Raw genomic sequence first — 26,554 nt, 5'->3', positions numbered from 1 at the left:
TTGACATAGTTGTTTGGCAGTTGCTAGACCTCGAATAATGGAAGACACTGTTAGAACCTTCTGCCTCATCGTCATTCATCATTTGACAATCCACCCAGATTGGACTTTCTCTTCACACATGAGAAATAAAATGGAATATGCTCCGTGAGATGGGTAAAATTTACATCAAAAGGACCTGGCAGTATCAAAATGTTTTACAGACAGTACTTTTCATAAAAAAAAAAAGGAAAGAGAGAAAATCAGGAAGACAAGTAAATATCATCCGACAGACCGACCATTCATTTTCATTCATTCTTACAAAAAAAACAAGAAAAAAGAAAAAGAAAGTCGAGGCCAACGGGGTGAGCAATAAGACATGGCTGCATATCCATCAGCCGCCACGTAAGAACAGCGCAGTCAAAACAAAAAAATAAAAGAAAAAAACTCCTCCCTCCCCCCTGTCCCACAAGGTCCCATTTCATTTCCTCGTGCCTGAAACATGCATTCGAACGATCAAACAGGTGAAAATTGGATGGAAGTCAAAACAAAAAGAAGACGGAAGAGAAAAAGAAAAGAAAATGCAGAAGAGAGGGAGCAAGGAACAAGATAGGAAGACAGAAAAGGGTCAACGAATAGGTACAACACTCTTTTCAACCATGTTCCCTGTATGGAGTCAGCCATCCGGTCGGTCGATCGGACTAGACGTTTTCGTTTTTTGCTTTGTCCAAATGACTCTCCGTCCCGCTACTGTTTCTGCCTTTTGCTCTTCTCGCCCCGGGGATGCGAATCAATACATAAGAATCTCCATAAATGGCATTGACTTGTTGCCTAGTCTCTCACATTATAGCTCATCTTCTAGATACTTGTACACAAACTTGAAGTCCGCCTTGCGTCGGTTCATCCTGCGTCACGTTAGCTTGCTTCTTTCCCCCCTCCTCATTGCAGATGAGGAGTGATTCAAGGGAGGAGAAAGGCATGACATACCATGTACTCTCGTAGTCGAAGAACCGATACGTCCCCTGCTCAAATTCCTCGGTGATGGTCTTCGGCTCCTCGTGTCGTTGGAACCAGGTCTGGTATTGCTTGTGAAACCGCCAGCTCTGGTTCTTCAGTGCCTTGGCCGCAAGGAATTGCTGATACGTCCCCTGCCGGTAATAAAACAGGTAGAAAAGCGTATCCGTGTCGATGCGCCCCGTGTCGTATAATCGCGGGTCGTCGAAAATCGACAGCGGCTCCTGGGGGTAGTAGAGGGGCGTGTTGTACGGGTTCTGAGGCTTGTAATGTCGGGGCTTCTCTGCGTCCGCCGGCTCGGGGCATGTTGACAGTGATGCGGCCAGGAGTCGTTGGACGGACGGCGGCGGATTCGAAGACGTTGTCGACGCTCGGCTCTTGGTCACCTCGAACGAGTGGATCAGGTCTTGCAAACCCGGAGGCAGGTGATATACTGAATCGCCGCTCTCTTCCTTGCTGCTCGAATCTCCGTTGACGGTCGACGCTCCCCGAGTGGCCGGCGTTGTCGTCGTGACCTCCGCCTTGTCCGTCGCGGGAGGGGGTGCCACCGTATTCGAAGGGGCGGGGGCGGCATTTGCGGCGGCGATGTTAGGACTGATGGCAGGAGTTTTCGACCGTACGCTGGGCTCGTCTGCCGTTGGGACCGGGGTGGATGTCGTTCGGATGGCTGGCTGTACCGACGAGACGCTGGGTGAGGCGATCGACGAAGCTTTCGAGGCGGGAACTGCGACCGGGAAAGCAGGGCTGGCGCCCGGCGGTGGAGGGAGGGGAGCGATCCCGACGCCGTTCTTGTCGCTGGCAGCCGCCGCCGCCGCCGCCGAGGCGTACTTGAGCGTCTCGCCAGGCAGACGCGTGGGAGGTGGCGCAGGCTTCATACCAGACGTAGCGCTGGTAGAGGTCGACGGGTGCAGGGTCGCGAGCACGGGCAGCGGCGATTTCATCTGCGCGGACGGTCGTCGCGGCCCCGTTGCTTCACTACTGCTCTTGGGCTTGGGCTTGGGTTCCAACTCATCATCTTGCACCGATTGCGTATCTTGTGACGAGACCCGGTCGTTGTCGGCGTTTGCAGCCGCTGGATCGATTTCGTCTCCGAAGATTAGATCGTCGTAGAGGGTCTCGTCTTCCCCGGAGTAATCCACGTTATGCCCATCTTCCACGTAATATTTTATGCTCTCCTTGAGATCGATCACCTGGTTGACTTCGATAGCGCCGTTCTGTAGGGACCGCAGCAGGAGCTCGAGCTTATTGACGTGCCACTTGTGTCGCTCGTTGATTCGGGTAAGGTCCGCTAACCGATTCGTCCTGGAGACGTCTTTCTTGCCTTTCTTTACTTGCATGTGCAGAGTTTCTTCCTCTGCTTCCATGGCCTCGATCTTCTGTTGCAACTCATCCACCATATTGGACAGGAAGTCGCACGCCTCCACCTTCTCTTTCTCTTTCGGGTCGAGTCTCGAAGCGGCGGATAGACCTTCTTTGGAGTATGCCTTGGTCTTCATTTCTTTCTCTACCGCCTTGAACTGCTCCATACACTACACCGCCGTTAGCTAGTCGCATTCTCCATGGATGGTGTCAATATCGAGGTGAGGGTTGGTGAGAGGAGGGGAAATTCGTTAGCGCACAGTTTCGATGGCTCGACGCTGCTCCAGCAGCGGTCCTTTGTCCTTGACTTCATTGCCCGAAGCCCATGATTTGATTTGATCGCGATACCGTTGAAGCTTCTTGATCTCTCGTTTCAGGTTCTCCTCCAGCTTATCCCGTTGCGTGGCATTCGTTGTCGAACGGATCTTCTCGTAGATGCCTTCGAATTGTTGGATCCCTTCGGCCACCTTCTTGAAGGTTTTGTCGATCTCTTGTTGTGTCTTTCGGGACGTCATGATTGCTGTTTCATGGGAACAGTCGGCCCAAGTTCTTGCGAGTCTTTCGCGTCGTCAAAGTCGTAGGGTGTGTGTGGGGGGAGGTTAAGTAGCTGCCGGGAGCAATGTAGGGTTGGAGATCGAATGGAATCCCCCGGTCGGTAAGAATCCGGGGAAAGGGGGGATAGTGTGTGACTCAGGTTGCTGGGAAAGTTCCAGCGAAAACAATTGTGGTTCGTTTGAAGCAGAAACAAGGTGGAATAAGGAGACAACAATGACGAGAGAGTGAGAGAGTGAACCTCCTGATGCGCTTCGATAGATTCGCCGAAGTTCCCAAACGGGTTTACCGCCAAGACCCGTGACACCGCTTTCTGGACTCGTCACAAGAGGCGAATCGCTCTGCTCTCAAGCTTTCCCCATCACCTCACATCGCCTCTCCATCTCTTTGCTCGATTCTCACAAATTTTCCTGCTATCGTCATTCTTGTTCACTTTTATTCACTTCGCTCCATCCTGGTTAATATCCGTGGTTCGACCCGACCATTTGTCTTTGCATTTGTATGAACGATGCGATATGCCGCTTGCGGTTATTCCCCCACAGCGAACTAATTAATGTTCTTTGTATAGATCCTACTTAGTCACGTCGATCGATATTGCGCAACCCTGCTTATATATTCTAATCACTAAAACCACTTCGCTATTATTCCTTTGACATTACTCTTTGCGACTACACCCAAGCCTTTCTGAACCGTTAAACATGAAGGGTGCGCCATCACTGCTGCCCAATCCCACCAAGACGCGAACTGATTTGTGTGAACAGCGGTTCTTCAGCGAGTCAAATCCGCCTCGGTCACCGTGGACGGCCAGCTGATCTCCTCGATCGGTCGAGGAATATTGGTATTGGCGGGCGTCGGGAAAGAAGACACGGAGAAAGATATGGATACGATGGTCGGACGCATATTGAGGTCCAAGCTGTGGCCAGCAGACGAGAATGGCGGACAGGTGAGTGACCATGCGACTAGGAGCTGGCATTCAACCAAGTACTGACGAGCTACCTCGACGCAGTGGAAGAAGAACGTGCAGGAGATTGAGGGAGAGGTGCTTTGTGGTAAGCGCCCGGGTCTCCTCGAGCGCATATGTTGCGCCTGAACGAGCCGGTCAACTAAATGCATGCGCAGTGTCACAATTTACACTTTACGGCGATATGAAAAAGGCCAAACCCAATTTCAACGGAGCCGCCGACGTCGAGACCGCACGCCGACTATACGACTATTTCTTCCAGAAAATGCAGGCCGCCTACAAACCCGAGCGGGTACAAAACGGCGTCTTCCAGGCCATGATGGATGTCGACCTACGAAACGATGGGCCGGTGGGTGTGAACTACCGCAGTCACGACGCGGCGGTAAAGCAATCTATTGCTTGCTTGTTTTTTCTTTTGTCGGCTGCTCTGGACTTGGAGAGGACGAGATTCGGCTAACGATTTCATGGTACAGGTGACGATCGAAATCAGCACAAAATTGCCCCCGAGCGAGAAGACGGAGAAGAAGAAGAATAAGGAAAGCGACGAGTCAACGGAAGGCGAGAAGAAGTCATATGAGTTCAAATTGCCGGCTTCGCTGTTGGAGTAAAGGATGGATGGTGACCCCTAATGAATGATACCCTTGTAGATAGACCTTTGACGTATAGACTATTTATATCACCCCCTCTACATAGACAAAATAGACACGTTTCACGATGCAGTCCGAAACACAGGAGCAGTTGGGGAAGAGCAGCTGGGGTGGTGAAGACGGTGCCGTTGATGCGGAGGTTGCATGGAAGCTTCGTGAAGCCGCCTCCACACTTTTCTGCCTGCGCGCTTCTTTCCTCTTCTCTTCTCTTTTCTTCCCCGCTCACTTCCCTCTCTCTTTTCCCGCGCTCTCTGCTCCCTCCCTCTCCTGTCTCGACTCGTCTGGGATTCATTGATCGCCTCTCCAACCTTCATATCCACTTTTCACCTTCCTCTCCTACTCTCCCGTAATTCTATCCGTCATGGCCGAATCTCAGCGTGCGTGGACCTCTTTCTTCCCTCGGCCCCTCTGAAGCTACCTGCCCGTTTACTGATGCGCTGTGACAATAGGTCGTCCTCGTGTCTTCTTTGACATCCAGATTGGCAAGCAAAAGCCCGGTCGCGTTGCCCTTGAACTGGTATGTCTTTGCCCTACGTGCTCTGTGAACTTTTGTCGCTAATTACCCCGCCAGTTCAACGATGGTATGCTTGCGCCCCTCGAGCTCTGTAACCGCCATTTCTAACCCACGTCGTAGTTGTCCCCAAGACTGCGGAGAATTTCCGTGCTCTCTCGACCGGGGAGAAGGGCGTTGGAAAGCAGGGCAAGCCATTGAGCTTCAAGGGTACGTTGATCTCTCTCTCCCTCTTGCACACTCTCTCTTCCCCCACTTCCGTCCCGCATCGTGCAATATGCAGGCAACCTTGCTTACCCGCTTCCTGCCGCGTAACTAGGCTCCATCTTCCACCGTGTGATCAAACAATTCATGATCCAGGGTGGTGACTTCACCGCATTCAACGGTACCGGTGGTGAATCGATTTACGGCGAGAAATTCCCCGACGAGAACTTCGACCTGAAGCATGACCGCCCCTTCCTCCTTTCCATGGCCAATTCCGGTCCCGGCACCAACGGCAGCCAGTTCTTCATCACCACCGTCCCCACCCCCCACCTGGATGGCAAGCACGTGGTTTTTGGCGAGGTGATCAACGGAAAGAGCGTTGTTCGCAAGATTGAGAACATGTCTACCCAGGCGGATAAGCCCACCGTCGACGTGACGATCGTGGACTGCGGTGAATTGACCGGCCAGGAGTACGACGATGCCGACAAGCAGATCCCTGACGTTACTGGTGACCCCTACGAGGACTTTCCCGATGACCACCAGGGCGAGGAGCTGAACGCCCCTGTGTGCTTCAAGATCGCCTCGGAGCTGAAGAACTTTGGAAATGCCGCCTTCAAGAGCGGAAACCTCGCCGTTGGTCTGGAAAAGTACCAGAAGGGTCTGCGTTATCTGAACGAATTCCCCGGTCCCGACGACAACGACCCCAAGGAGCTGGAGGGCCAGATGAAGGCGCTGCGCTTCACCCTCCACTCCAACTCGTCCCTGCTCGCCAACAAGCTGGGCCAGTTCAAGAACGGCCAGACCTGGGCCACGTACGCGCTCGAGGTGGCCGATGCCGCCAACGCCAAGGACGCCGACCGGGCCAAGGCCTACTACCGCCGTGCCGTCGCTAGCACCGGCCTGAAGGAGGAGGACGAGTCTCTGAAGGATCTCGAGCAGGCTTCTAAACTGGCCCCTAACGATGCCGGTATCTCCAACGAAGTTGCCCGGGTGAAGAAGGCCGTCAAGGACCGAGAGGCCAAGGAGCGCGCCGCTGCCCGGAAGTTCTTCTCGTAAGAAGCATGACTTACCTACTGACCTATCGCGAGACCAGAAAAATCTACGATGGTTCATGATTCATGATTACATGAATTGCCTCCTCTTCTCTCTCCCTTTTATTTACTTTTTATTCCATAAACAAGCGAATTCCAGCATACGGCTCTGCATTGTCGTGATTTCACGTATTTTCGATCTTTTCTATATCTTGCCCTTTGCTTCATCAAAGCCCGGTCTCAAATCTCCCGGCATGGAGAACCGGGAACTCGTTTCCATCGTATCACACTTGCTTGGTTCATCATATGGACCTGCTAAACCCCGAAACCCTCTCTCAATGCGCAGCGTATGTACTCACATAACAAAGGCCTTCTTGTCAAGGACGGAAGCCAACAATTTGGACAGAAGAGACAGACGGTAATAAACAAGCAAACCAACAAGACCAACAGATCATAAATAAACTGGTCAATTGAAATGACAGCTCATAAGTATGATACTCTTCGTTTCTAGTATGCCTTTTCAATAAGTATGTACGAACATCCTTGTCATCGCAGTGTAGGCCTGAGCAAATGCACTCTCAGAACCAGACATAGGCGGGTGATGAAGAAAAAGTCCGAGTTTTTCCCGCACATAGGGACTCTGACATCAGAGCGTAGCAAATCAATGATTCTCCACGCTATGCAGCCACGCATGAACTATGCCGCAGAATTAGATTCATGGTGGCGATATGAAGTACTGGTCAGACCAGCATGGCGAGAACTTGATATTCAAGCCAAGACAGCGAAGGAAAAGACGAAGGAAGGTCCAGCCGCCGAGCGGGGAATAAACTGTTAACTAATTCCTTTAGTCAGGTCTAGTAGCTAGTTAGTGAACTAAACTATTTATCTAGGACACATCGACATCACTGGGTCATGGCATGATTGACCTGGTCTGTCTTCTTGATATACATTCATCTCTTCCGTGTGCTCCTGTCTGCCCCCTTGATGAATGTGCAGCCTCTAAACATGACATCCTCTCCGCTCAGTCTGACTTCATCCATCCTCATCGTCGGAGGAGGTACCTGGGGATGCTCGACGGCTTTGCATCTCGCCCGACGGGGCTATACCAATGTCACCGTCCTCGACCCATATCCGATTCCCTCGCCCATTGCAGCAGGCAATGATATCAACAAGATCATGGAGCATCGAGAACTCAAAGGTAAGTACACCCAGCCCCCCTCCCCCCACCATCTCCCTCAAGCACCTATACAACAGCCTCGATCTAACACCAACCAGACACCGAAACCGACCCTAAAAGCATCATGTTCGCCACCTGCTCCCGCGCGGCCCTGAAAGGCTGGCGAACAGACCCCATCTTCACGCCCTACTTCCACGAAACCGGCTCCATCATAGCAGCCCACACCCCGGCGCTCATCGAACACATCAAGGAAAGCGAAATCGACCCGGTCAAAGACACCTTCACCGAGCTCACCACCGCCGACGACTTCCGCAATACCATGCCCCCCGGCGTCCTCACAGGCCCGTTCCCCACCTGGAAAGGCTGGTTCAGCAAGTCCGGCGCCGGATGGATCCACGCCCAAAAGGCCATGGTAGCCGCCTACACCGAGGCACAACGTCTCGGGGTTAGATTCATCACGGGCTCCCCAGCAGGAGCCGTAGAGTCCCTCTCATACGAGAACGGAGACGTGATCGGCGCACAAACAAGAGACGGGGCTTTTCACCGCGCTGACCAGACCATCCTCGCCGCTGGGGCGACCAGCGACCGACTCCTCGATTTCAAGAACCAGCTTCGCCCCACAGCCTGGACACTCTGCCATATCCGTATGACCGCCGAAGAAGCCGCACTATACCACAACCTACCGGTGCTATTCAACGTCGCAAAGGGCTTCTTCATGGAACCCGACGTCGACCACCACGACTTGAAGATCTGTGACGAACACCCCGGGTACTGTAACTTTATCCCTGACCCCCTGCACAACAACGAGATTCGAAGCGTGCCGTTCGCGAAGACCCAGATCCCGAAAGAGGCGGAGGCTCGCGCGCGCGCGTTTCTGCGTGACACGATGCCGCATCTGGCGGATCGGGAGTTGGCGTTTGCCAGGATCTGCTGGGACGCGGATACCCCTGACCGGGCGTTTTTGATTGATCGACACCCTGAGCATCCGTCGCTGGTGGTGGCGGTGGGAGGGTCGGGGAATGGTGCGATGCAGATGCCGGCGATTGGGGGGTTTATTGTGGATGCGTTGGAAGGGAAACTGGTGAGGGAGGTGAGGGATGTGGTGCGTTGGAGACCGGATACGGCGGTGGGGAGGGATTGGAGGGATACGCAGGGGCGGTTTGGGGGGTTGGGGAAGGTGATGGATTTTCAGGAGATTGGGGAGGATGAGTGGACGGACGTGTAGATGTTGACCACTATTTACTAGCAGTGAAAATGCATGTTCATCGGGAGGTTTGTCCGGAGTAGAAAAGAAGCATTAACTATGAACAATAAGCATACATCTGGCAGGCATTCGCGATGGCAGTAGACAAGCTCCTCAAATACACGGAGTTGATAACGCCCACTCAATCACTCGCAAACGCACAACTTCCCATATCCCTCTTCACCACCTCTGCCTCAGGCCGAATGTCGAAATCAAAGATATCCATCGGCACCCCCAGCGTGGTACACGCATTCGGAATATCCACCAGACCCGCAATATGGCCCTGAACCGGCGCGCAACTCAACAGCAAATAGATCTGATAATCACTATATCCATACCGACGCAGGTACTCGATGACCCGAAGACAAGTCTGGCGGTACGCGACGGTAGCGTCCAGATAGTGCTGCTTGCCGTTCTCGTCGACCGAGAAGCCCTCGAAGGTGAGGTAGCGTCCCGGGCCGAATTGCGGCTCCACGGGGCCCGGGTGGAAGATGGGGGACTTCATGCCGAGCTTGGCTATGCCGTCTTTGAGAACGGTGAATTTCAGGGTGATCACGCCGGCCATTTCGATGGCGCCGCAGAATGAGATCTCCCCGTCGCCTTGGGAGAAGTGGAGGTCGCCGACGGAGAATTTGGCGCCGGGAACGTGGACGGGGAGATAGACTTTTGAGCCTCGAGAGAGGTTCTTGATGTCGCAGTTACCGCCGTGTTCGGGGCGGCCCTGGCGTTGTTTGTTAGATTTGGGGATATGAGAATGGCTGATGGCGTGGTGTATACGTACTGGGATGGTTCGGGCACCTTCTCTTCCGACCTTCTCTTTGATACTGTCGCTGGCGCTGCCGGCATGAGCACTCTGTGCTAGGGGAGGTTTCGCGACATCCCGTTTAGTGGTGTTGGTCGAGATCAGTTCGCCCTCGCGACGGTTCCATTCTGCCAGGACTTCTGCGGAAGGCGCACAGCCTAGGATACCGGGGTGAATGAGGCCCGCGAAGCGAACATGGGGGATGTGACGAGACGAGCAGAAGATTCCTTCAAAGTCCCAGATGGCTTTCGCTCTGGTGTTTCTCCAAGTTAGAAGGTATGAGACAATCAATGAAAGTCATTCATCACGCACGGCTTGGGATAGATCTCATCTAGAAAACCACCGCCGTTCTGGGGATGGAAGATGCCGGTAAACCCCCACGGCTGGTGCTCGAATGGTTGAACGTCCTGGATTTCAACCAGGAGCACATCGCCGGGCTCGGCTGTTTCAATGTCGAACGGACCGGACAGGTAGTGGATCTGAGTTAGATCAACGTTCTTGATGTCGTCGGCGGAGTCATTGTTCTTGATTTGGCCGCCAGTCCAGTCAAGACATTCGATCTTGACGACTTCATTGTTCGCGATCTTTCCGGTGGATGGAACTAGATGGTTGTTAGATAGACATGATTGAGCGATCATAAGGTGGTAACGTGCCGTCTGGGTGCCATCGGTTCTAATTCATTGTTAATCTATGCCAACGCGGTGTTCATCTTTCTAGAAAGTACTGGACTTACATGTAGACCGGGTTGTTTCCAGGCCGGTTTATCGAGATCGACTTTGAGCGCGGTACGGATGCCTTTATGACCCATGATGATGATATGGACAGAGGAGAGATTCGGAGAATGAATACGAGAAAGAAGGACGGTTGCACCGCAGTTATAGGGAAACCCCCTCACGAGGAGTGCAAGCTATCTCCAACCCCGCATCCACTGGCCATCTTATCATTGCCGCTTATCAGCGGGACTCCTCGGGGAAAGGGATTTGCGTCCTGGACCGGGGCCCGGGTGAAAACAAGGGGACTTCATGCTGAGCTTGGCCATGCCGGGTGATTCCGCCGGCTCTAGAGGGAGATTGGCTCTTGAGCAGCTCTACATACCGATGGTATATCTTCGGGTGGCTTCCCGTGTTTATTTGGCCACACTAACCTCATTTTTAGGCAAGAGTGACTTCACCTAGTTAGCCGCTGCCTAGTTTAAAGATTTCCACGGCTGTCCACTTCCGCAGTGTCCACCCTACCACTTCGCCAGCTCTGATCTATATTTGAACGTGAAGAAGCCAGCTGGAAACGAATGTTAGTTCAACAGCCTCCAATATCTTCTTTCGGAGTTATTGAGATGTTTCCTGGAGGGGTTGAGGACAAGCCTCGATTTACTCGAATTAAATTCACCCCAAAGCGCGATTGGACTGTGATATGGCATTTATATTGGGCGGTGAAAACAATCGTTATGAAAGGCCAGGAAGAGAAGTGGATATTCGATACCAGCTCTCATGAGAGTACAAAGGAGATGTGGGAAGATTTAAAGAAAGTGGCCGTATCTAAATTTCTACCGGATTGCGTGATGGTGGTTATTACCAACCATTTTGAGCCAATTGCAGATCTGGAAAATGATGAGTTGGGTGCCTCAGGTAAATGGCTAGGTAGATGGATTACTATGTTTTCTGAAGTCCAGATCACTCAGCGCCGTGAGTTGGTATTGGTATAGAGAGGAATAGTATACTTGTTAGGTTTAACAACGCTTTTGCTTTAGTTTCGGCTTTTCAAGAATAACCAGCCGGTGAGTGCAGGAGGGCCCTTCACCACCGACTCTGCCGCGGACGGAGGAGAGCTCTAAAGGTGGATTATTAGGGAGGATCCAATCTCTATGTAAACTTTTGCCTGGAGATGTCAGGGTTGGTGGCCTCCTTGCTTTGGTGAACGGCCGTGTTGATTTTGTCGATGTTGTCCAGGGACAGCTGGAGGAAGTCGTGCTTGTTCTTCCACGTCACTTGGCTCTCAGCATAGCCTTCGCTGTCGGTAGGACTTGGGGGAGGGTCGGTGATCTTGGTGACAAGATAGGCGGTGGATGCCTCTGCTACGCCGTACATGAGAACTCCAATGTAGGGCGTCTTTAGGACAACGGTGAAGGCAAAGGCGAAGCCAAAGAGTACACCCTCCCGATCGGAAAACCAACGTTTTTTCTGCTCTTTGGTGAACTTGACGCGACAGAAGTAGGGTTCCAGCTGATGATTGTCAGAATTCCAAATCTATCGCCTAAGCGGGCAGATTCAACTCACCAGTTCACGCATCAAGCTGCGGGACGAGAAGTAGGTATGGAGAAAGGTGATGACAAAGTTCCTAGGAAGCACAAGGCCGGTTCCGAAAATGACGGCAGCCGGCGTGGTTCCAACAAAGTCCTGGAAAGAGAGGAACGAAACTGCCGGCATCACAAATCGACCCACGATAGGAAGAAGCGAGAGAACGAAAACCGCCAGCATCATTCCGACCTTTCGACCGTACCGGACCATGAAAGCGACCAGAGCGTCCGGAACAGGTTTATTTGACGCACCTGCGCTGCCGTGGGTCGAATATTTGATAAGGTTGGGATAGTACATGGCCCGCAGAGTCGCCGGGTCGTCCGACTTGTGCTTGTTGACGTATGTGTAATCGACCCATTGCAGAGATTGCATGAAACTAACTCATTAGTACGCCCTGGAGGCTTGCGAGATGGACAGATAACTTACATGTCATCTAGAGTCGGAGTGACATATCGCATCAAGGTCATCAGTAGGAACGGGACTTGGAGGACAGATTTGTTCAAGAAGTCCAGAGATTCCAGAATGGTGTCATCCCAGGTGACAGTTTCTAAGTCAACAAAGAGCGATACAACCACCAGGAGGAATTTGACACCTATGATCTGTAAGGAAAGTTAGTCGTGTACCCTGAATTCGAAGAGACTGATTGATTGGCCTACCGGAATTTGAATGATGAATTGAATAACAATTCCAACCACGATGGCTAGAGCTGCCTGTCGGAAGTGCTCAGATTTGAATAGCTCGGGATTACGTAGTGCCCGAAGAGCTGTTCCATGGGGTTAGCATCTATACTGGCTTCTGGAAGTAAAGTGATATTCATTGGACGCCATCAGAGCCACAGTCGCTGCAGACCAAAGTAGATCCCTGCATAGAGTGATCTTGGCTTCTGATGTCTTATGGTTCACGCATGGAGGTGGAGGAGTCCCGCCTGTTCGTTGACATTGGACATCTCGAACATCCGAGTTTTCCGGATTGAGCAATGATGAGCAGGGGACTAGTAGTCAAACTTACTGCCAACGACGGTGAGCTGAAAGCCGCGGATTACGGCGTTGGGTTCAAAGTTCGGCATGCCGACGTTCCTCGAGGGTCGAGTATAGAAGAGGACCGGAGAGAAGAACGAGGGGAAGGCAGGAGGAAAACGTAGACCAACGCAACGCAGGCAACCGTCAATGTATGGCTGCCGCGTGACATTGGCCAAGCAGCCGCTAGTCGCGGGCGCTTGCAGAGCCGCGCAGCCCCACCGGGGGAATGCCTGTGGTTGCCTCAGGCATTCACTCGAATTGCCGAATCCCCGCCGAGGCGAAGGCAAATCACGCGGGATGGCGATGATGCTCGATCGCTCCTTGTCTCACCCTCCGTCGTACTCCTTGGTCGTTCATTTCCTTCACTTACACTTACTTGATCTACTACCGGTCTCTCCCATGGCCCTCCCTTCTTTTGTTTCCATCTATCCATCTCTCTTGTAATCATCTTTCCTTTGATCCATCCAATGTAAACCTCCTTTATAATACTTATCACGTTCACTACCTACTTGTTCCTCATGAACCATGTCCGATCCCTCGGATGCGCCGCTGCCTCAGATACAGTCTATCCGTCGATCGGCTACACTACCGACCAAACTAAATCCGCGAAATCGCCGCACCTCGAATTCCTTTAAACCGTCCGAGAACGATCTGTTTTTCCATCCCTCCGCCAAAGTTGTCCACTTCGCCCCTAGGGCCCTTGCGCCAATTCCCTCGAGCACCGCCCCGTCGGATTTTGATTATCCGGTCGATACCGTCGAAACTCTGCCATGGAGATCGCCTACCGAGCGGACGGTCGCCTTTGCGCCGCTGCGTCTTGAGAATGTCCACGGCTTGACCGTCTTCCTGAAATGCGGCAGCGTCGTGCATGCGATTCTGAAGAACTCCCAGTGCTGGTGTGTCGATGGCGGCCCGACTTTTGTGCTGCGCATTCGCCCTCTTACCTACTACCGCATCGAGCTGCCAAACGAGACAGACGAGGACAGGGAATTGGTCACGGGAATGAAAGAGGCTTTGCCCCAGATCCTGCGATACGAAGTTACCCCGTGTCCTTTCAAGCGGGGATTTACCGTTCCGATTCCAGAGGCGGCCAAGGCGCCGAGGCGAAAGAAAAAGGCATGGAGTCCCAAAGGACGCAGGGAAAGCGCGCCGATCTATTTGGGGCTTGCCAAAGATCATAGCCCGGTGCGCGAAGACATTACGATCGATTACTTGAGTGCTGGGGAAGAGACCGATGGGAATACAACGGACGGCAGCGGTTTCACTACGCGAGGTAGTAATAGTACCATCTTGGAGACTATTCCGGACGATAACGAAGTTCAAGAAGGGTGTTGCACTCCTGAGCTGTCCGTCGAAAGTGAACCGCGCGGGCTTTCGCCTGCACCGTCTGTTACCGAGTCCTTGGATATTCCCCGGCGCTCTGTAGCGGAAACACAGCGGAGCTTCCAAACCTTGCTGGCAAGGTTTGAGGAGAACACCGAAACACAGGCTGAGCCTGACCCAGCACTCTCTTCAAGTGTCGATTCATTCCATTCCATTGAGCATTCCTTACCGCCTTTGCCTGAGACAGATTTGCAGTCATATTCTCGGCCAGAAGTACCTGTGGACGAAGGCCAGGGTCAAGACTGTGGCGAGGACAAACCGTCGGATGATTCTATCTTTCAGGAGGTTGATTATGCCGCAGAGACGAGCTTGCCAAAGATCGTCTGCCGCGACTGCTCGTCCCCCAGCCCGAAAGAGTCTCCAACGGCTTCAGTTTCCGAGCCTGGTCCTGAGCCTAAGCCCCAGCCTGAGCCCGAGTCCCAATCAAGTATTGCTGTCGACGTAACGGCAAATGTGGAGCATTCCGAAGTCGCATCGATCGCAAGTTCCAACCCCAACCTAAGCAGCATGAGTGCTGAATTCCGTCGGCGGTCGAAGGCCTCTCGGGATCGGGAGGCCTCACCAATGCCCCCGTCGTCTACGCTGGCTCTTGCTCATCCCCCGGAGAAGTACGACGCGGCTTCCATCATCCAAAAGACCTGCAAGTTGGTCTTGGTGCCTCCAATTCAGCTGTTTGTGGTGCTCATTCACATCGCCGCGCGCATCGTTATCGGGCCAACTCCAAGCTCAGATGGACATGCCACCAACTCTCGGGAGACGATGGATGATTACGATCTACCTCTCGCACGCGACAACTTCAGGAAGCGGACCGTCTCGGAGGAGATCCGAAAGTTCGATCCTTGGGAATTGGATTGATCGACAACTCTCATCTTATCTTTTTTTCAATCCGTTGGGTCTCCATTCATCCATTCATCTCATTCATCTCATTCATTTGATTTTATTCCGGTTGGTTCTGTTTTGCTATAACGTTTTTAATCCTCACCCTTGTACAACCTCTCTCTTTTCTTTGACTCATGCCTCTTTCGATGATGATGGACTTGTATGAATTTTCCTTTTTCCTTTTTTTTTTTTTTTGTTTTCCTGTATAACTTGTGGGTGGACTCGGTATTGCGTTGCTCTTGTAATCCCCTAATGTTTTGTATTCTAGCGATACAGTCATAATTATATACCCTATTATCATTACTCAGATTATGAACAGTCCGGTACGTAGACGGTGTATACCGATTGATCCATGATACATTTATCATTCCCCTTATACCTACTTATTCTCTAGAAGTTTAGTAAGGTAGGTAGACAGGGCCCAAATATCAACAGAGAAATAGAAGAATCGAAAAACCAGACAGAACGCCCTGAATGCAAAAGACAGAAGTAAACCATCATCTCCTTGAACCTAATTCATTCCAAACCTCTTCTCGCCATCATAATCACCTCCCAGCTCAACATCGCAACAAGCGGCCAACAAAAGAAATAAGCTAAGCCTTCGCAACCTTTCCCGCGCCTCCCTTTCCCTTAGCCTTCCCACGCTTGCGATCACGCTTCTTCAACCCCGTCATCCCCGCCTTACAGACCTCCGCATATCTGGTATAGAATGCTTCGAGTTCCTCCGGCGCGACGACCGTCGACAGCTTCACTTTCTGCGACGTCGACGAGGGCTTCTTCTTTGCATCTCCTTCCTTAGCGGACTTGGGGTTCGGGGCGTTGGTGTTGCCGTCTGTGGCGCGGATGAGAATCGAGGGGGATGCGGTTGAGGAGGTCTCGTTGGGAGGGTTCGAGGCGAGGAGAGGTTTCTGGGCGAGGAAGATCGAGCCGCGGGCTTTTTGGGATGTGTTGGTGAGGAGGGTGGTGAGGGATGTGAAGAACTGTAGTTTGGGGTTAGCTTTTGTGGTTATTGGGGAAGATTGAGGAAAGGAAATGCATACCTCGTCGTGAGCGAGATGTGCTGGCATCTTGACTATCTTGACTGATTTGGTGCGGGATTGTGTGATTGTGATCGAGATGATGGAATTGACTGATTAGGTGGAGGTGGAGGGCTGTGAGCCTGCAGAGAGAGTATCACAAGAAACAGTTACAAAGACGTAATAAAGAGTAATCCAATGCCACCGAGACAGAGTATTAAGTAGTGAGCGAGCGAGACAAGCCAGACAAGAAGTCCAGAACCTCCGCACTGCGGGCCTCGGGCTTCACACCGCCTTCAGAGTAGCTGTCCGCCTTCCGCTCCGCCCATAATTCTCCGACTTTTCCAGCGGCATAAAAAAAGTTCCTCTTGGAGTTTCCCAGCAGCGAGCAGCGAAGGAAAGTTCCGTCGCACAGCGCAATTTCTATTCACGATGCCTCGGCTCATGCATAATACGACCTCTTTGCCGAGGAACCTGCGCGTTGAGCTGGACATCAAGGACCACTACGGCGAGAAGCAGAAGAAGAGGAATCAGCGAAACGGACCGGCGTCGCGAAAAGATCGACGACGGGAAGAGCGCAACAGCAAGAAGACGAAACCGCAACAACGGTCGGGCGGATATCAAGGAGGGCAACGACAGGGTTATCATCAGCGAGGTGGTAACGACGATGACGGAATGGACTCCGATATGGGTGGATCGGATGACGAGGGAGATGTCATGGCAAAATTAAAGGCCGCCAAACAGAAGAAGACTGCGACGTCCAAACCGAGTGCAGAGGAGGATGCGATGGCCAAGTTGAAGGCTGCCAAACAAAAACAGAAGGAAACACAATCCAAACCGAGCGACACCAAATCGAAGAAGTCCAAGAAGAAGGATGTTGACAGCGACGAAGACATGGATGACGTATCGTCGGCACCGAAGGTTTCTAGGGCGGTTCAGGAAAAGCTGGACCAGGACGATGCAGAGATTGCCGCATTAGAAAAGAGGCTTGGACTCAAGAAGGGAAAGAAACTTCCGAAATCCTTTGCAGACGATGGTCTGGATGAGTTGCTCGGCGACTTGGATGACGGGTCAGCGGATGAAGGTCGCAAGCGCAAAAGAGAAGCCGACGATTGGTTGCAGAGCAAACGAAGAAAGGCCCAAGGGTTGCAACCCGACAGCGAATCTGGAGAGGACGACAGTGACATGGGAAGCGATCTGGGATTGGACGACTTGGACGACTTGGAGGAGGGTGACTCGGACGATTTGGATGACATGGATGAAGACGAAGATGACGATGAGGAGGAGGGGGATGAGGATGATGATGATGCTTTCGGCGAGTTTGATGAAGATGACGAGGACGAGGACGAGCACGACGAAGAGGCCGACGAAGAGGCCGACGAAGAGGAAGACAAGCCTGCCCCCAAGAAACGCGAGAATCCCTACGTTGCGCCTGTAGCTCCAGAGCCGACAGAAAACAAACCGCAAAAATACATCCCACCGTCTTTGCGCGCCGCCTCGAATTCAGAGTCCGAAACCCTTATTCGCCTACGGAGACAAGCTCAAGGACACCTCAACAAGCTGTCCGAAGCGAACATGGTGTCGATTCTTTCGGAATTTGAGAAGCTCTATCGGGATTATCCTCGAGGAGAAGTGACGTCCACCTTGATCAATTTGCTATTCGGTTTAATATGCGAGAGGTCTGCGTTGCAGGACACGTTCGTCATTCTTCATGCGGGTTTCATCGCAGCTGTGTATAAGGTGGTCGGCATCGACTTTGGTGCGCAACTTGTGCAGAAGATCGTGGAGATGTTCGATGCTGGAGGCGACGAGAAGGGTAAGTTTGGAGGCAAGGAAGCCATCAACTTGATCTCTCTCCTGTCGCAGCTGTACAACTTCCACGTCATCGGAAGCACCCTCATCTTCGACTATATCCGACTCTTCCTGCAGGAGATCACAGAAGACAACACCGAATTGCTGCTCAAGATTATCCGAAGTACGCTCTCATAACCCCCTTCTCTCTCTAAACCCAATGCTAATCCATCCAGACTCCGGACCCCAATTGCGACAAGATGATCCCTCTTCCCTGAAAGACATTGTCCTCCTGATTCAACCCGCCATCGCCAAAGCCGGCGAATCCGCCCTCACAGTCCGAACGAAGTTCATGATCGATACGATCACCGACCTCAAGAACAACCGCATGAAGTCCGGTGTCGGCGTCGGCTCAACGACAGTGACCTCCGAGCATATCACCAAGATGCGCAAGATCCTCGGCGGGCTGAACAACTCGCGCGCCATCCGCGCCACAGAGCCCATTAGCATTGGGCGCAACGACATCCACAACGCCTCGAAGAAAGGTAAATGGTGGCTCGTCGGTGCCAGCTGGAAGGAAGATCCGCTCGAATCCGCGCGCAACGAACTCTCCACAACCAACCAGCACGGCCTGCCCGCAGACGCCGACGAGTCTGACAGCGAAGGCGAACCCGACTACGCCTCCCTCGCCAAAGCCCACCGTATGAACACCGACGTCCGCCGATCCATCTTCGTCGCCATTATGTCCGCGCCCGATTATCAAGATGCACACGTCCGGCTGCTCAAACTCCGCCTTAAACGCGCTCAGGAATTCGAGATCCCTCGGGTCCTCACCCACTGCGCCATGGAGGAAGAGGCTTACAACCCATACTACACGCTCATCGCGCGCCGACTCTGCGGAGAAATGGGCCGACGTATTAAAATTTCCTTCATGTACACCCTGTGGAACATCTTCAAGCGCATGGGCGAGACCGGCGCCGATGAGGATGACGACGACGACTTCCACGCAGACGACGAACAGTCGAATCTGCCCATGAAATCGGTCGTCAATCTAGCCAAGTTCTACGGTACCTTGATCGCCGACGGCACGTTGAACCTGGGAGTTCTGAAAACGCTGAACTTCGCGTACCTGCAATCCAAGACTAGCACGTTTGTTGAACTACTCCTCATCACGACGATTCAGCAATCGCAGAAGAGCAAGCGCGGTAAGAAGGAGAAGAAGAAGGACGAAGACGTGCGGGATGAGCAGGCGCTGATGGAGATCTTCGTGCGAACGCGGGACACGCCGCAGGTCGTCAAGGGACTGATGTATTTCATCAGGAAGGTGGTCTCTAAGTCAGATATTGTGTCGGAGAAGGAGCAGAAGGTGGTGCGATGGGGGTGCAAGGTGGCAGTTGATGCGTTGAAGGTGGTTGCAAAGGAGACGGATTGATTTTATAGTTCTTGCCAAATGAAAATAGGATGATGTATAGAGGTACAGCACATACATATGTACCGGTTTTTCTAACCAGCGCCAACACTGTCTATCAAACTCTTCCTGAAAGAGCCAAGTCCGGAGTGCATGTTCCAGATTATTGAAATCATTAACGAGTTAGAAGCCTTCTAATAACGCCCGCTGTTATGGTCATGCATGAGAGCAAAGAAAGAGCTCTCTGCTCACCGCCGATGCCATTTCCATTAGGTAGTAGATAAATTACTTATCTTGCTCTTGGAATAGGTAGTGTCTCTCTACCTACTTTCACAAATACTACCTGCCAGTAATAATCATGGCCTCCTCGCCTCATATCGTGGATGGAATCATCAGAGGCTTGTAAGCGGTGCATCTTAGTCGTGAGTATAAATTTTGCATTATATCACAATTTTTGCAAATAAAAATCTGGTAAAAACAGGGTATCATAGTCTATGTCATAGTAAAGTATGTAGCAAAGAAATTCAGAATCACAACACATCCCACTCCATACAAACCGACCACTTCTCCCTCTCCCCGGACATCGACTCCCCCATGGCATCTAACTCAACATCCCAAACCAGCCCTTGACACACACCAACAAGATCTCCCTGTTGAAGATACATGACCTCATCCCCTTCGTTCACCTCCGGATTCAAATTCCGTGACTGAGGCTCGCCCATCAAAATCACATTCCTCACCACCCTATCACCAGCATCTCGATCCTCATCCCCACCTCCTACTTCCTTACCATCCACTCCTCTCACAAACACCAATTCCCCACAACTCCCCATCACAGACCTCTCGACCTCAATCGCACGAAGGACAAACGCATACTTCTGCCCATCCAGACTCCCTCGCTCACTATCCCCACGGTCATCTCGGTTCCCATGCCCAGAGCGATAATTGCTCTTAACACCCATCTCCAGCACCCACCCTCTCACCTGCTCCGCCATTCCCCCGGCCACATACCCCTGTCCCGAACCTCTCTGTCGCCCTCTTCGGCGCTGCGTCCGGGACGGCGAGAACAGCGATGGAAACTCATCGGCAGCCGTATCGGGGGACGGAGATCGTGGGAGAACGAAGGTTGGTTTTCGGCGGGTTGACGGCGGTGGTGCCATTGTTGAATCTATTGCTGTTGTTGTGGATGGCGGGGCAGCGGGGGTCATTTCTGAAGGGTTGGTGGATGTTTGCGGTTTTGTATAGGATGGGGGATAGAGAGGGGAGTGTGTCTGCGAAGGCGTATGCAGTTGCGATGACGCGGAGAGAAGGAAGCGTGGACGGTGGGAACTTGGGTATGGCGTTGATGGCGGTTTGAGTGGTGAAGAGGGGATGTTTTCGTCTGAGTATGGGTTTGGGTCTAGGTCGTCGTTTTGGTTTTGATTGCCTTGGGTATGCTCGGGTTCGGGTTCGGGTTCATTGCCATTGGTAATGTCAATGTCGTGGGAGTTCTCATTGCTTTGTTGCTCGTAGCCGTAGTCGTCTGCATCATTGCTCTTATTCCGTCCTTCTTCTTCTTCTTCTTCTTCGTCATTCTCCCTCTCCACCTCATCCACCCGTCTCCTCTTCGCTTTCGATCTCGATCTCGTCTCCCCAAACAGCGCCCCATACTCAGCCTCTAATTCCGAGTCGACTTCTCCCGCAGACAGCCCGCTCTCCTCCTCGGAATCCTCAATCACGTCCCTTGCGCGGGCGGCGCGCAAAGTACCTGGCTGCCTCGTTGCCGATCCCGGTGTCGCCAGATCTAGACGACCGCGGACGCGTTTCGCGAGGGGCGTGTTCTGCGGGGAACCATCTTCGTCGATGGCCTCGGGGTGAGGAGGGCGGGATGCGGAGAAGGATGAGGATGGAGGGGGACCGCGTTGGGAGAGGAGAAAGCGCGGCGTGGATGCAAATTGGGGGGTTCGTGGCATTTTAGCGGTTGAGGTTAGGAATTGGATGGATCGCGGAAGTTCATGATGAGGAGGTAGTGTTGTCGGTCGGTCGTGGCATCGTTTCAGTGGGTATTGGGAGTTAATTGGAGAGAGTTGGAGGTTGGAGGAGGAGAGTGAGTCGATAAGATAAGATAAGAGATAGGAGATAACAGATAAGAGGTATGAATATAGAAGGCCTATTGACCGTTAGGTTAAGGCGGATTCTTCAAATTAGGGCCGGTATTGCATGACGTTAGGCCTCTAGCTCCTTGGCAGCTGTTAATCTTCTAGAATACGGAGTATACACTGAGTAGATAGTACGGGGTGGACACCTGCAACTCAAAAGATTCGGTAGCGGTATTGTGCGCGGGAGATTGCAGAACTACGTACTCCGTAGGTCGGTGGGGACTTGGGCAGAAAGATTCGCCTCGTTTAGTGGAGAACATATGCTGGTAAGCCTGGTATTTAATCTTCGGCATGTACTACTAGTAGTGCCTATGGTCTAATATGAAGAATGGGGCTAGTCAGAAAAACAGGGACACTTTAAGGTTTTCGCAGTGGAAAAGGGCCCCAACTACCGCTTGACTAAGGGAGGTGCCATAACTATAACTAGTAAGGAATAGCTTGAAAAAAACATGTATACTCCGTAGATGTTCATTCCCTGTTAATTACATATTGCTCCTCCCAATGAACTCCAACTTTTATCCCGATCATGACAAGTAAAACGAAAGACGTAAAATAATGGAAGATGAAAGATCACTTCCGACAACAAGACCCGAAACATAAATCGGCAGCTATCATGCAATCAGAGTCAGCGAACTACAACCCAATACTAATTGACATAAAGGGATATCGAAGAAACATACCATTAAAGTCCCCCCTCTCACGAATCGGCTTTCTCATAGTAGATGGGGTACATTCTCGCTCTCCATCGTGTGACTTTTTCCGTCTAAGAAGTGGGTGTAATTAGTTGGTCGGAGTTCTTTTCCACTGATCAGATTTGGAGAAATATGAGACTTACTCGAGCAAGGTGATTTCAGACACTGAGTCCGACACCGGACTTGAATTTCGGTAGTTATGCTTTTTAGACAAGATGTTGAGAATAGAGCTCGGCATGATGTATTTCTCTTTCTCTTCTGTTTATCTGCTTGTTTTGGAGAGGTGAAGGGTGAATAGTTGAGGGTCGATGGGGTAGGTGGCAAATGCAGCGTGTGAAAGTAGCCCTAATCGACACAACAAACCACAGTCCAACGCAGGCCGTGCCAGGGTATATATAGATCATTAAAACCCTTACCTACCTAACTAGGTAAGAGGAGAGAAAAAAAAACCTGACGCGTACCCGTCGGCCGATATCCGCCGAGCGGAACCAAGTTAACTTCCCGCCGCCGACCCAGTGTTACTACTGCTCTTCACCACTTCGGCCACATGACCCGGCAGGACGAAGGTCTGTTCCAGACCCACCCAATGCACGGCATCAAGCCGAGTCAGGCCCAGTTTCATCATGGGGAAGCTCTGGCTTTGACAGCGCAGCACGCGTAGCCAGGATTCGACGAGCTGTTTACCTTTCAACGCGCGATCGGCGTTGGGGGCTTGAATGAGGAGAAGAAGGAGGAAATTCGAGACGGTGGCGAAGGAAATGCGGGACCCTTGTTGCTTATTAGTTTCTTGTTGTCGAAACGGGCGGAGGGCGATGTGAAACTGCGGTTTTGGGATGTTGTTTCAGGGACACGGAAAGGGAGTAAGTGGCAAATAGCGCAATAGAGAATAAAACAACAGGAGGGAAACATACACGAGTACCAAAAACCCACAAAATCACTGCTCGTCAGCCGTCTCGTAAAGCTCACCATGATGGAAGCGCATCTCTCCGCCGCGTTCAAGATCGTCTCGCCGGTGCCATGATCTGTCAGGTCGACCGCCGGGAAGGATTCGATCTCCGGCATATCGAAACAATCGAGCAGCGGCGGATTCTCGTCCCCGTTGCCAACCACCCCATCCCCATTGACGTCCGCCGACGCATCAAGCTCCGGGTTTGTCCCGGGGACCGGATCCGGATTCGTCGGCATCTCCTCCAGATCGAAGATCAGTGGCGGACTGGATGACCTCGCCATCGGTCTTAATAAGGCGCGGTAAACAAACAGCACCAGGATCATGTAGGCGAAATGAATGGAGGTTGGATATGGCGCTAGCCCGCTGACGGATTTGCTCCAATTCGGCAGACGGAAGCTTTCGGGGAGGGAGGAATACCAGGCATTGAGCCGTTCGAGAAGTGGACGGCCGATGTCATGAGATGCGTGAAATCGCTCCGAGAGGTACTGTGATTTGCGCAGAGTGCTGTATGATGCCGTTAGCTGACTGACGGGATAGCTCAGTCTAGAGAGAAAAGAAGAATGTGACTTACTAGAACGAGCGATAGATCTGCTCCGCGATGGCCGACAAATCCACCAGATAACGAAACGGGACCGGATCCAACGCTCCTGACACGCCCGCCGATCCTGCCGACGCCGCACCTCGCGCATGATACAGGAAATCCGTATCGTCGAGCTCGGCGACGTCCCATTCGCCGGCATGGATATACGGGGGACGACCGAGCAGCAAGCTGCGCCATTTGTCCTCGGCGTAGACGGCCCACCAGAGTCGTCGCCGAAGACGTTTTTCCCAGGCAGGAATCCCCCACATGCGGCATTCGATGTGCAGGCCGAGCGATTCAGCCAGACCAACGATACTCCCGACCCAGGACCAGACAAATGGCGTGTCGGCCCGGCTGGCTTGGGCATCGTCCAGGGGCCGATGCAGGTAAAGGATGGCGGCCTGGAGGACGGCTAGGTGCGGCGTGTGGATCTCCTCGGCGACGAGCTCGTAGACCAGCCGCCAGAGACGATGCGCCGGCGGCGCGCTGTAGGTCTGCAGCACACAGAGATAGTCATCATGGACGGCGAAGGGCAGGGCCGAAGCGTAGATTGCCGCCAAGAGATGCACGGGCGTGCGTTCGAGGACCCAGGGCTGAGGCGTCCAGCAGGTCGGCGTGAGGCCCATGTGCGAGCGCGACAGCAGCGGCAACGCCGGGAACACATACTTGACGAACAGGGCAACTAGTCGGGGGCCGTATTCTGGGGGCACGAGCCGGTTGAGTTCGTCGCGTGAAGAAGCGGCAGACGAACTTGTGGTGCCCTCGGCCGGCAGTCGACAAGAGGTCTCGCGTTTGGCCGCGTCGGCCAACTCGTCGGCGGCGATCATGAAGTGCACGGGGATCTTATCGGCGGTGGGCACGCCGCCGGCATTCCGGAAATGCACCTTGTAGAAACATTTCACGCCAGCATCATCGAACGAGCAATGACGTAGGAGCCAGGGATCTGACTCTGCAGAGGCCCCGAATAGCTGAGCTGAGAATCCCTGAAGTTGGTCGAGCGATTGCACGAACTGCGTGGGTGATCGGCCGAAGACGAGTTGGCCGGAGACTGCCGGGGAGACACCGTCCACCGGGAGGTCATCCAGGCTAAAGGTCTGGCCGATGGGTGGTGGTTGCTGCTGTTGCTGCTGGTGCGATTGCGATTGATCAAGCGTCTGCGTGGGCTGGGGAAGATGGTCAGGGGTCACATCCTCCCACATCCACGAGGACTGCGAGGACTCTCGTCGCGGCCGTTTGGGCGGCGGATGCTCGAAAGTACAGGCGAGATCGGCGGAGCGGCAGCGAATGCAGGGCAACCCGTCGTCGGTCTGGCAGCCAAGCTTTCGCTCGCGGCATTGGTCGCAGGGACGATGGCGTTTAGAGCGATAGGGACGGGACATTCCAGGAGAGCTGAGAGGGCGACTGAGGATGCCGAGAGTGCGAGAGACTGGCGGACTGCCTGATGAAGAGCGTCGGAGATGCAGCCAGCCCTGCTCGCCGATGACTCAGCTCGGCGGTCGGCGAAGTAGAAAAAACGTAAACGAGAAAAAGAAATGAACAGAGTAAAAAGAATTATCTAATATAAACATGTGGAAGACACCGAGAGAGAGAGAAAACCAGTTCTTCATCTCGTCTTCGTCATATGCCGGAAATGATGGCCGGACGGGCAGATTGTCACCACCCCAGGCAGCCCTAACTCCAGGTCTTGACTATCCAGTATACTACCACCATCCCCTCATGATATCATCGCCAATCTATATTTCAATCGCCTCCAACTTACCCTCCAGCTCATCTAAACTCTCAAACACGTCTGTACCCGATACCCCCTCCAATTCATCCAGACTACGCCCGTCCAATCCAAGATATCCCCGCCACCCGGCATCCAGACACCCCCGATAATCCTTCTCTAGATCATCGCCCACATGCACCATGGTCCAGTCCAGTCCCTCTTCCTGCCCCACAATCCTCTCGGCTTGTCGTCTGGCGATATCAAAGATCTTCCGACCGGGTTTCTCAACCCCCGCCTCGTAGCTCGTCACCACGAAATCAACATCCTCTTGACCCGATGATCCCTCTTCAACTTCGTTTTGCTCTTTATAATCTCCTCGCTCCTCATACCCTGGCAGCCGCATGCTCTCGATATCCTCATCAGCCCTGACATTCCCCACCCGTAGGCCCAAAGACTTCAACACAGCAGGAACACGATCATCCGAATTCGAAACCACGCCCACGATGACTCGATCGAACGGACCCGGCCCGGTCCCCTGTCTTTTCACGCGCCGGAGACATTCAAACAGCTTCTCCGCCCCGGGATAAAATGCGTATCCTTCTCGACTAGCAAATAATGTCTGAAGCTTTTCAACAAAGTCCTCCGGTATCTGGATTTCCCCGGCGCTTGTATTTCCACCTGCGATTGCATTCGTCTCCGCGCCGTGGGCACCTGGCCTCGCATCACTTAATGCCTTTGTAAACGTCCCCCTCACAATCTCCTCCCACCACTGTCTTGCGCCGCCGTATTCGCCGCGAATCGCGAGCTCTCGACCATAATTCGGGTATGCCTTTGTTTGTGATTTAAATGTCGATTTGAACGCCGCGCCGAGGGTCACAGATGTGAGGTGTTCCGCGTGGGGGAGTTTGCGCGATTGGGCGGCTTGGATGTAGAGGTCGAAGACTGGGGCGCGGGGTCGGTAAATGGTGTTGAAGGCGTCGAAGGTAAGAAGGAGAATGCGTCGACGGGAGGAGGGAGGGGAGGAGGGAGGCATATTGGCGATGTCTGATTGATGATTCTGTATGTTGCTTACTGTTCGGTTTACGATTTCATTTATTTGGAGTTGAGCGTCAGGATCCGGGGGATGACTCATCACCGATGTTAGTTAACGTATTTCACTAGCGAGTCGGCCACACGAAACGAATCGGCCACCTGTATTCCATATAAACTACTACTTTTTT

At 52.7% G+C, this 26,554-nt stretch overlaps 11 protein-coding genes across 11 annotated transcripts; 5 read left to right on the top strand and 6 right to left on the bottom strand.

The window, feature by feature from the left end:
* Positions 1–820: 820 nt before the first annotated feature.
* Positions 821–2,864, bottom strand: KD926_000644 (CCR4-NOT transcription complex; the record flags this gene model as incomplete). The annotated part of the gene is made up of 3 exons (XM_053104448.1): positions 821–881; positions 964–2,519; positions 2,610–2,864. The coding sequence occupies 3 exons, from the start codon at positions 2,862–2,864 to the stop codon at positions 821–823; spliced, it is 1,872 nt and encodes a 623-aa protein (XP_052952263.1).
* A 735-nt stretch (positions 2,865–3,599) lies between these two features.
* KD926_000643 (D-aminoacyl-tRNA deacylase) lies at positions 3,600–4,470 on the top strand (the record flags this gene model as incomplete). Its single annotated transcript, XM_053104447.1, has 5 exons — positions 3,600–3,606; positions 3,663–3,844; positions 3,908–3,950; positions 4,021–4,211; positions 4,336–4,470. 5 exons carry the CDS (start codon positions 3,600–3,602, stop codon positions 4,468–4,470), a joined length of 558 nt encoding a protein of 185 aa, XP_052952262.1.
* Positions 4,471–4,870: 400 nt separating this feature from the next.
* On the top strand, positions 4,871–6,280 carry KD926_000642 (peptidylprolyl isomerase; the record flags this gene model as incomplete). Its single annotated transcript, XM_053104445.1, has 5 exons — positions 4,871–4,886; positions 4,959–5,026; positions 5,081–5,090; positions 5,144–5,230; positions 5,340–6,280. 5 exons carry the CDS (start codon positions 4,871–4,873, stop codon positions 6,278–6,280), a joined length of 1,122 nt encoding a protein of 373 aa, XP_052952261.1.
* Positions 6,281–7,260: 980 nt separating this feature from the next.
* KD926_000641 (NAD(P)/FAD-dependent oxidoreductase) lies at positions 7,261–8,657 on the top strand (the record flags this gene model as incomplete). The annotated part of the gene is made up of 2 exons (XM_053104444.1): positions 7,261–7,453; positions 7,531–8,657. The coding sequence occupies 2 exons, from the start codon at positions 7,261–7,263 to the stop codon at positions 8,655–8,657; spliced, it is 1,320 nt and encodes a 439-aa protein (XP_052952260.1).
* Positions 8,658–8,817: 160 nt separating this feature from the next.
* Positions 8,818–10,285, bottom strand: KD926_000640 (acetamidase/formamidase family protein; the record flags this gene model as incomplete). The annotated part of the gene is made up of 4 exons (XM_053104443.1): positions 8,818–9,396; positions 9,457–9,730; positions 9,790–10,133; positions 10,211–10,285. The coding sequence occupies 4 exons, from the start codon at positions 10,283–10,285 to the stop codon at positions 8,818–8,820; spliced, it is 1,272 nt and encodes a 423-aa protein (XP_052952259.1).
* A 1,051-nt stretch (positions 10,286–11,336) lies between these two features.
* On the bottom strand, positions 11,337–12,837 carry usgS (transmembrane protein UsgS; the record flags this gene model as incomplete). The annotated part of the gene is made up of 5 exons (XM_053104442.1): positions 11,337–11,696; positions 11,751–12,147; positions 12,198–12,370; positions 12,428–12,534; positions 12,780–12,837. The coding sequence occupies 5 exons, from the start codon at positions 12,835–12,837 to the stop codon at positions 11,337–11,339; spliced, it is 1,095 nt and encodes a 364-aa protein (XP_052952258.1).
* A 478-nt stretch (positions 12,838–13,315) lies between these two features.
* On the top strand, positions 13,316–15,028 carry KD926_000638 (uncharacterized protein; the record flags this gene model as incomplete). The annotated part of the gene is made up of 1 exon (XM_053104441.1): positions 13,316–15,028. The coding sequence occupies one exon, from the start codon at positions 13,316–13,318 to the stop codon at positions 15,026–15,028; it is 1,713 nt and encodes a 570-aa protein (XP_052952257.1).
* A 617-nt stretch (positions 15,029–15,645) lies between these two features.
* Positions 15,646–16,119, bottom strand: KD926_000637 (signal recognition particle 14 kDa protein; the record flags this gene model as incomplete). The annotated part of the gene is made up of 2 exons (XM_053104440.1): positions 15,646–16,032; positions 16,093–16,119. 2 exons carry the CDS (start codon positions 16,117–16,119, stop codon positions 15,646–15,648), a joined length of 414 nt encoding a protein of 137 aa, XP_052952256.1.
* A 381-nt stretch (positions 16,120–16,500) lies between these two features.
* Positions 16,501–19,291, top strand: KD926_000636 (MIF4G domain-containing protein; the record flags this gene model as incomplete). The annotated part of the gene is made up of 2 exons (XM_053104439.1): positions 16,501–18,043; positions 18,096–19,291. 2 exons carry the CDS (start codon positions 16,501–16,503, stop codon positions 19,289–19,291), a joined length of 2,739 nt encoding a protein of 912 aa, XP_052952255.1.
* A 506-nt stretch (positions 19,292–19,797) lies between these two features.
* KD926_000635 (uncharacterized protein) lies at positions 19,798–21,219 on the bottom strand (the record flags this gene model as incomplete). The annotated part of the gene is made up of 1 exon (XM_053104438.1): positions 19,798–21,219. The coding sequence occupies one exon, from the start codon at positions 21,217–21,219 to the stop codon at positions 19,798–19,800; it is 1,422 nt and encodes a 473-aa protein (XP_052952254.1).
* A 1,371-nt stretch (positions 21,220–22,590) lies between these two features.
* KD926_000634 (transcription factor domain protein) lies at positions 22,591–26,367 on the bottom strand (the record flags this gene model as incomplete). The annotated part of the gene is made up of 4 exons (XM_053104437.1): positions 22,591–22,917; positions 23,064–23,550; positions 23,618–25,064; positions 25,386–26,367. 4 exons carry the CDS (start codon positions 26,365–26,367, stop codon positions 22,591–22,593), a joined length of 3,243 nt encoding a protein of 1,080 aa, XP_052952253.1.
* Between the last annotated feature and the right edge of the window lie 187 nt (positions 26,368–26,554).

Source organism: Aspergillus affinis, assembly GCF_023601865.1.
Source record: "Aspergillus affinis strain CMG 70 chromosome Unknown NODE_112_length_118489_cov_85_125139, whole genome shotgun sequence".
In the NCBI taxonomy this organism is placed as follows: Eukaryota; Fungi; Ascomycota; class Eurotiomycetes; order Eurotiales; family Aspergillaceae; genus Aspergillus; species Aspergillus affinis.
Note: the sequence above shows the minus strand (reverse complement) of the source record. Positions and strands in the feature narration are given on the sequence as shown.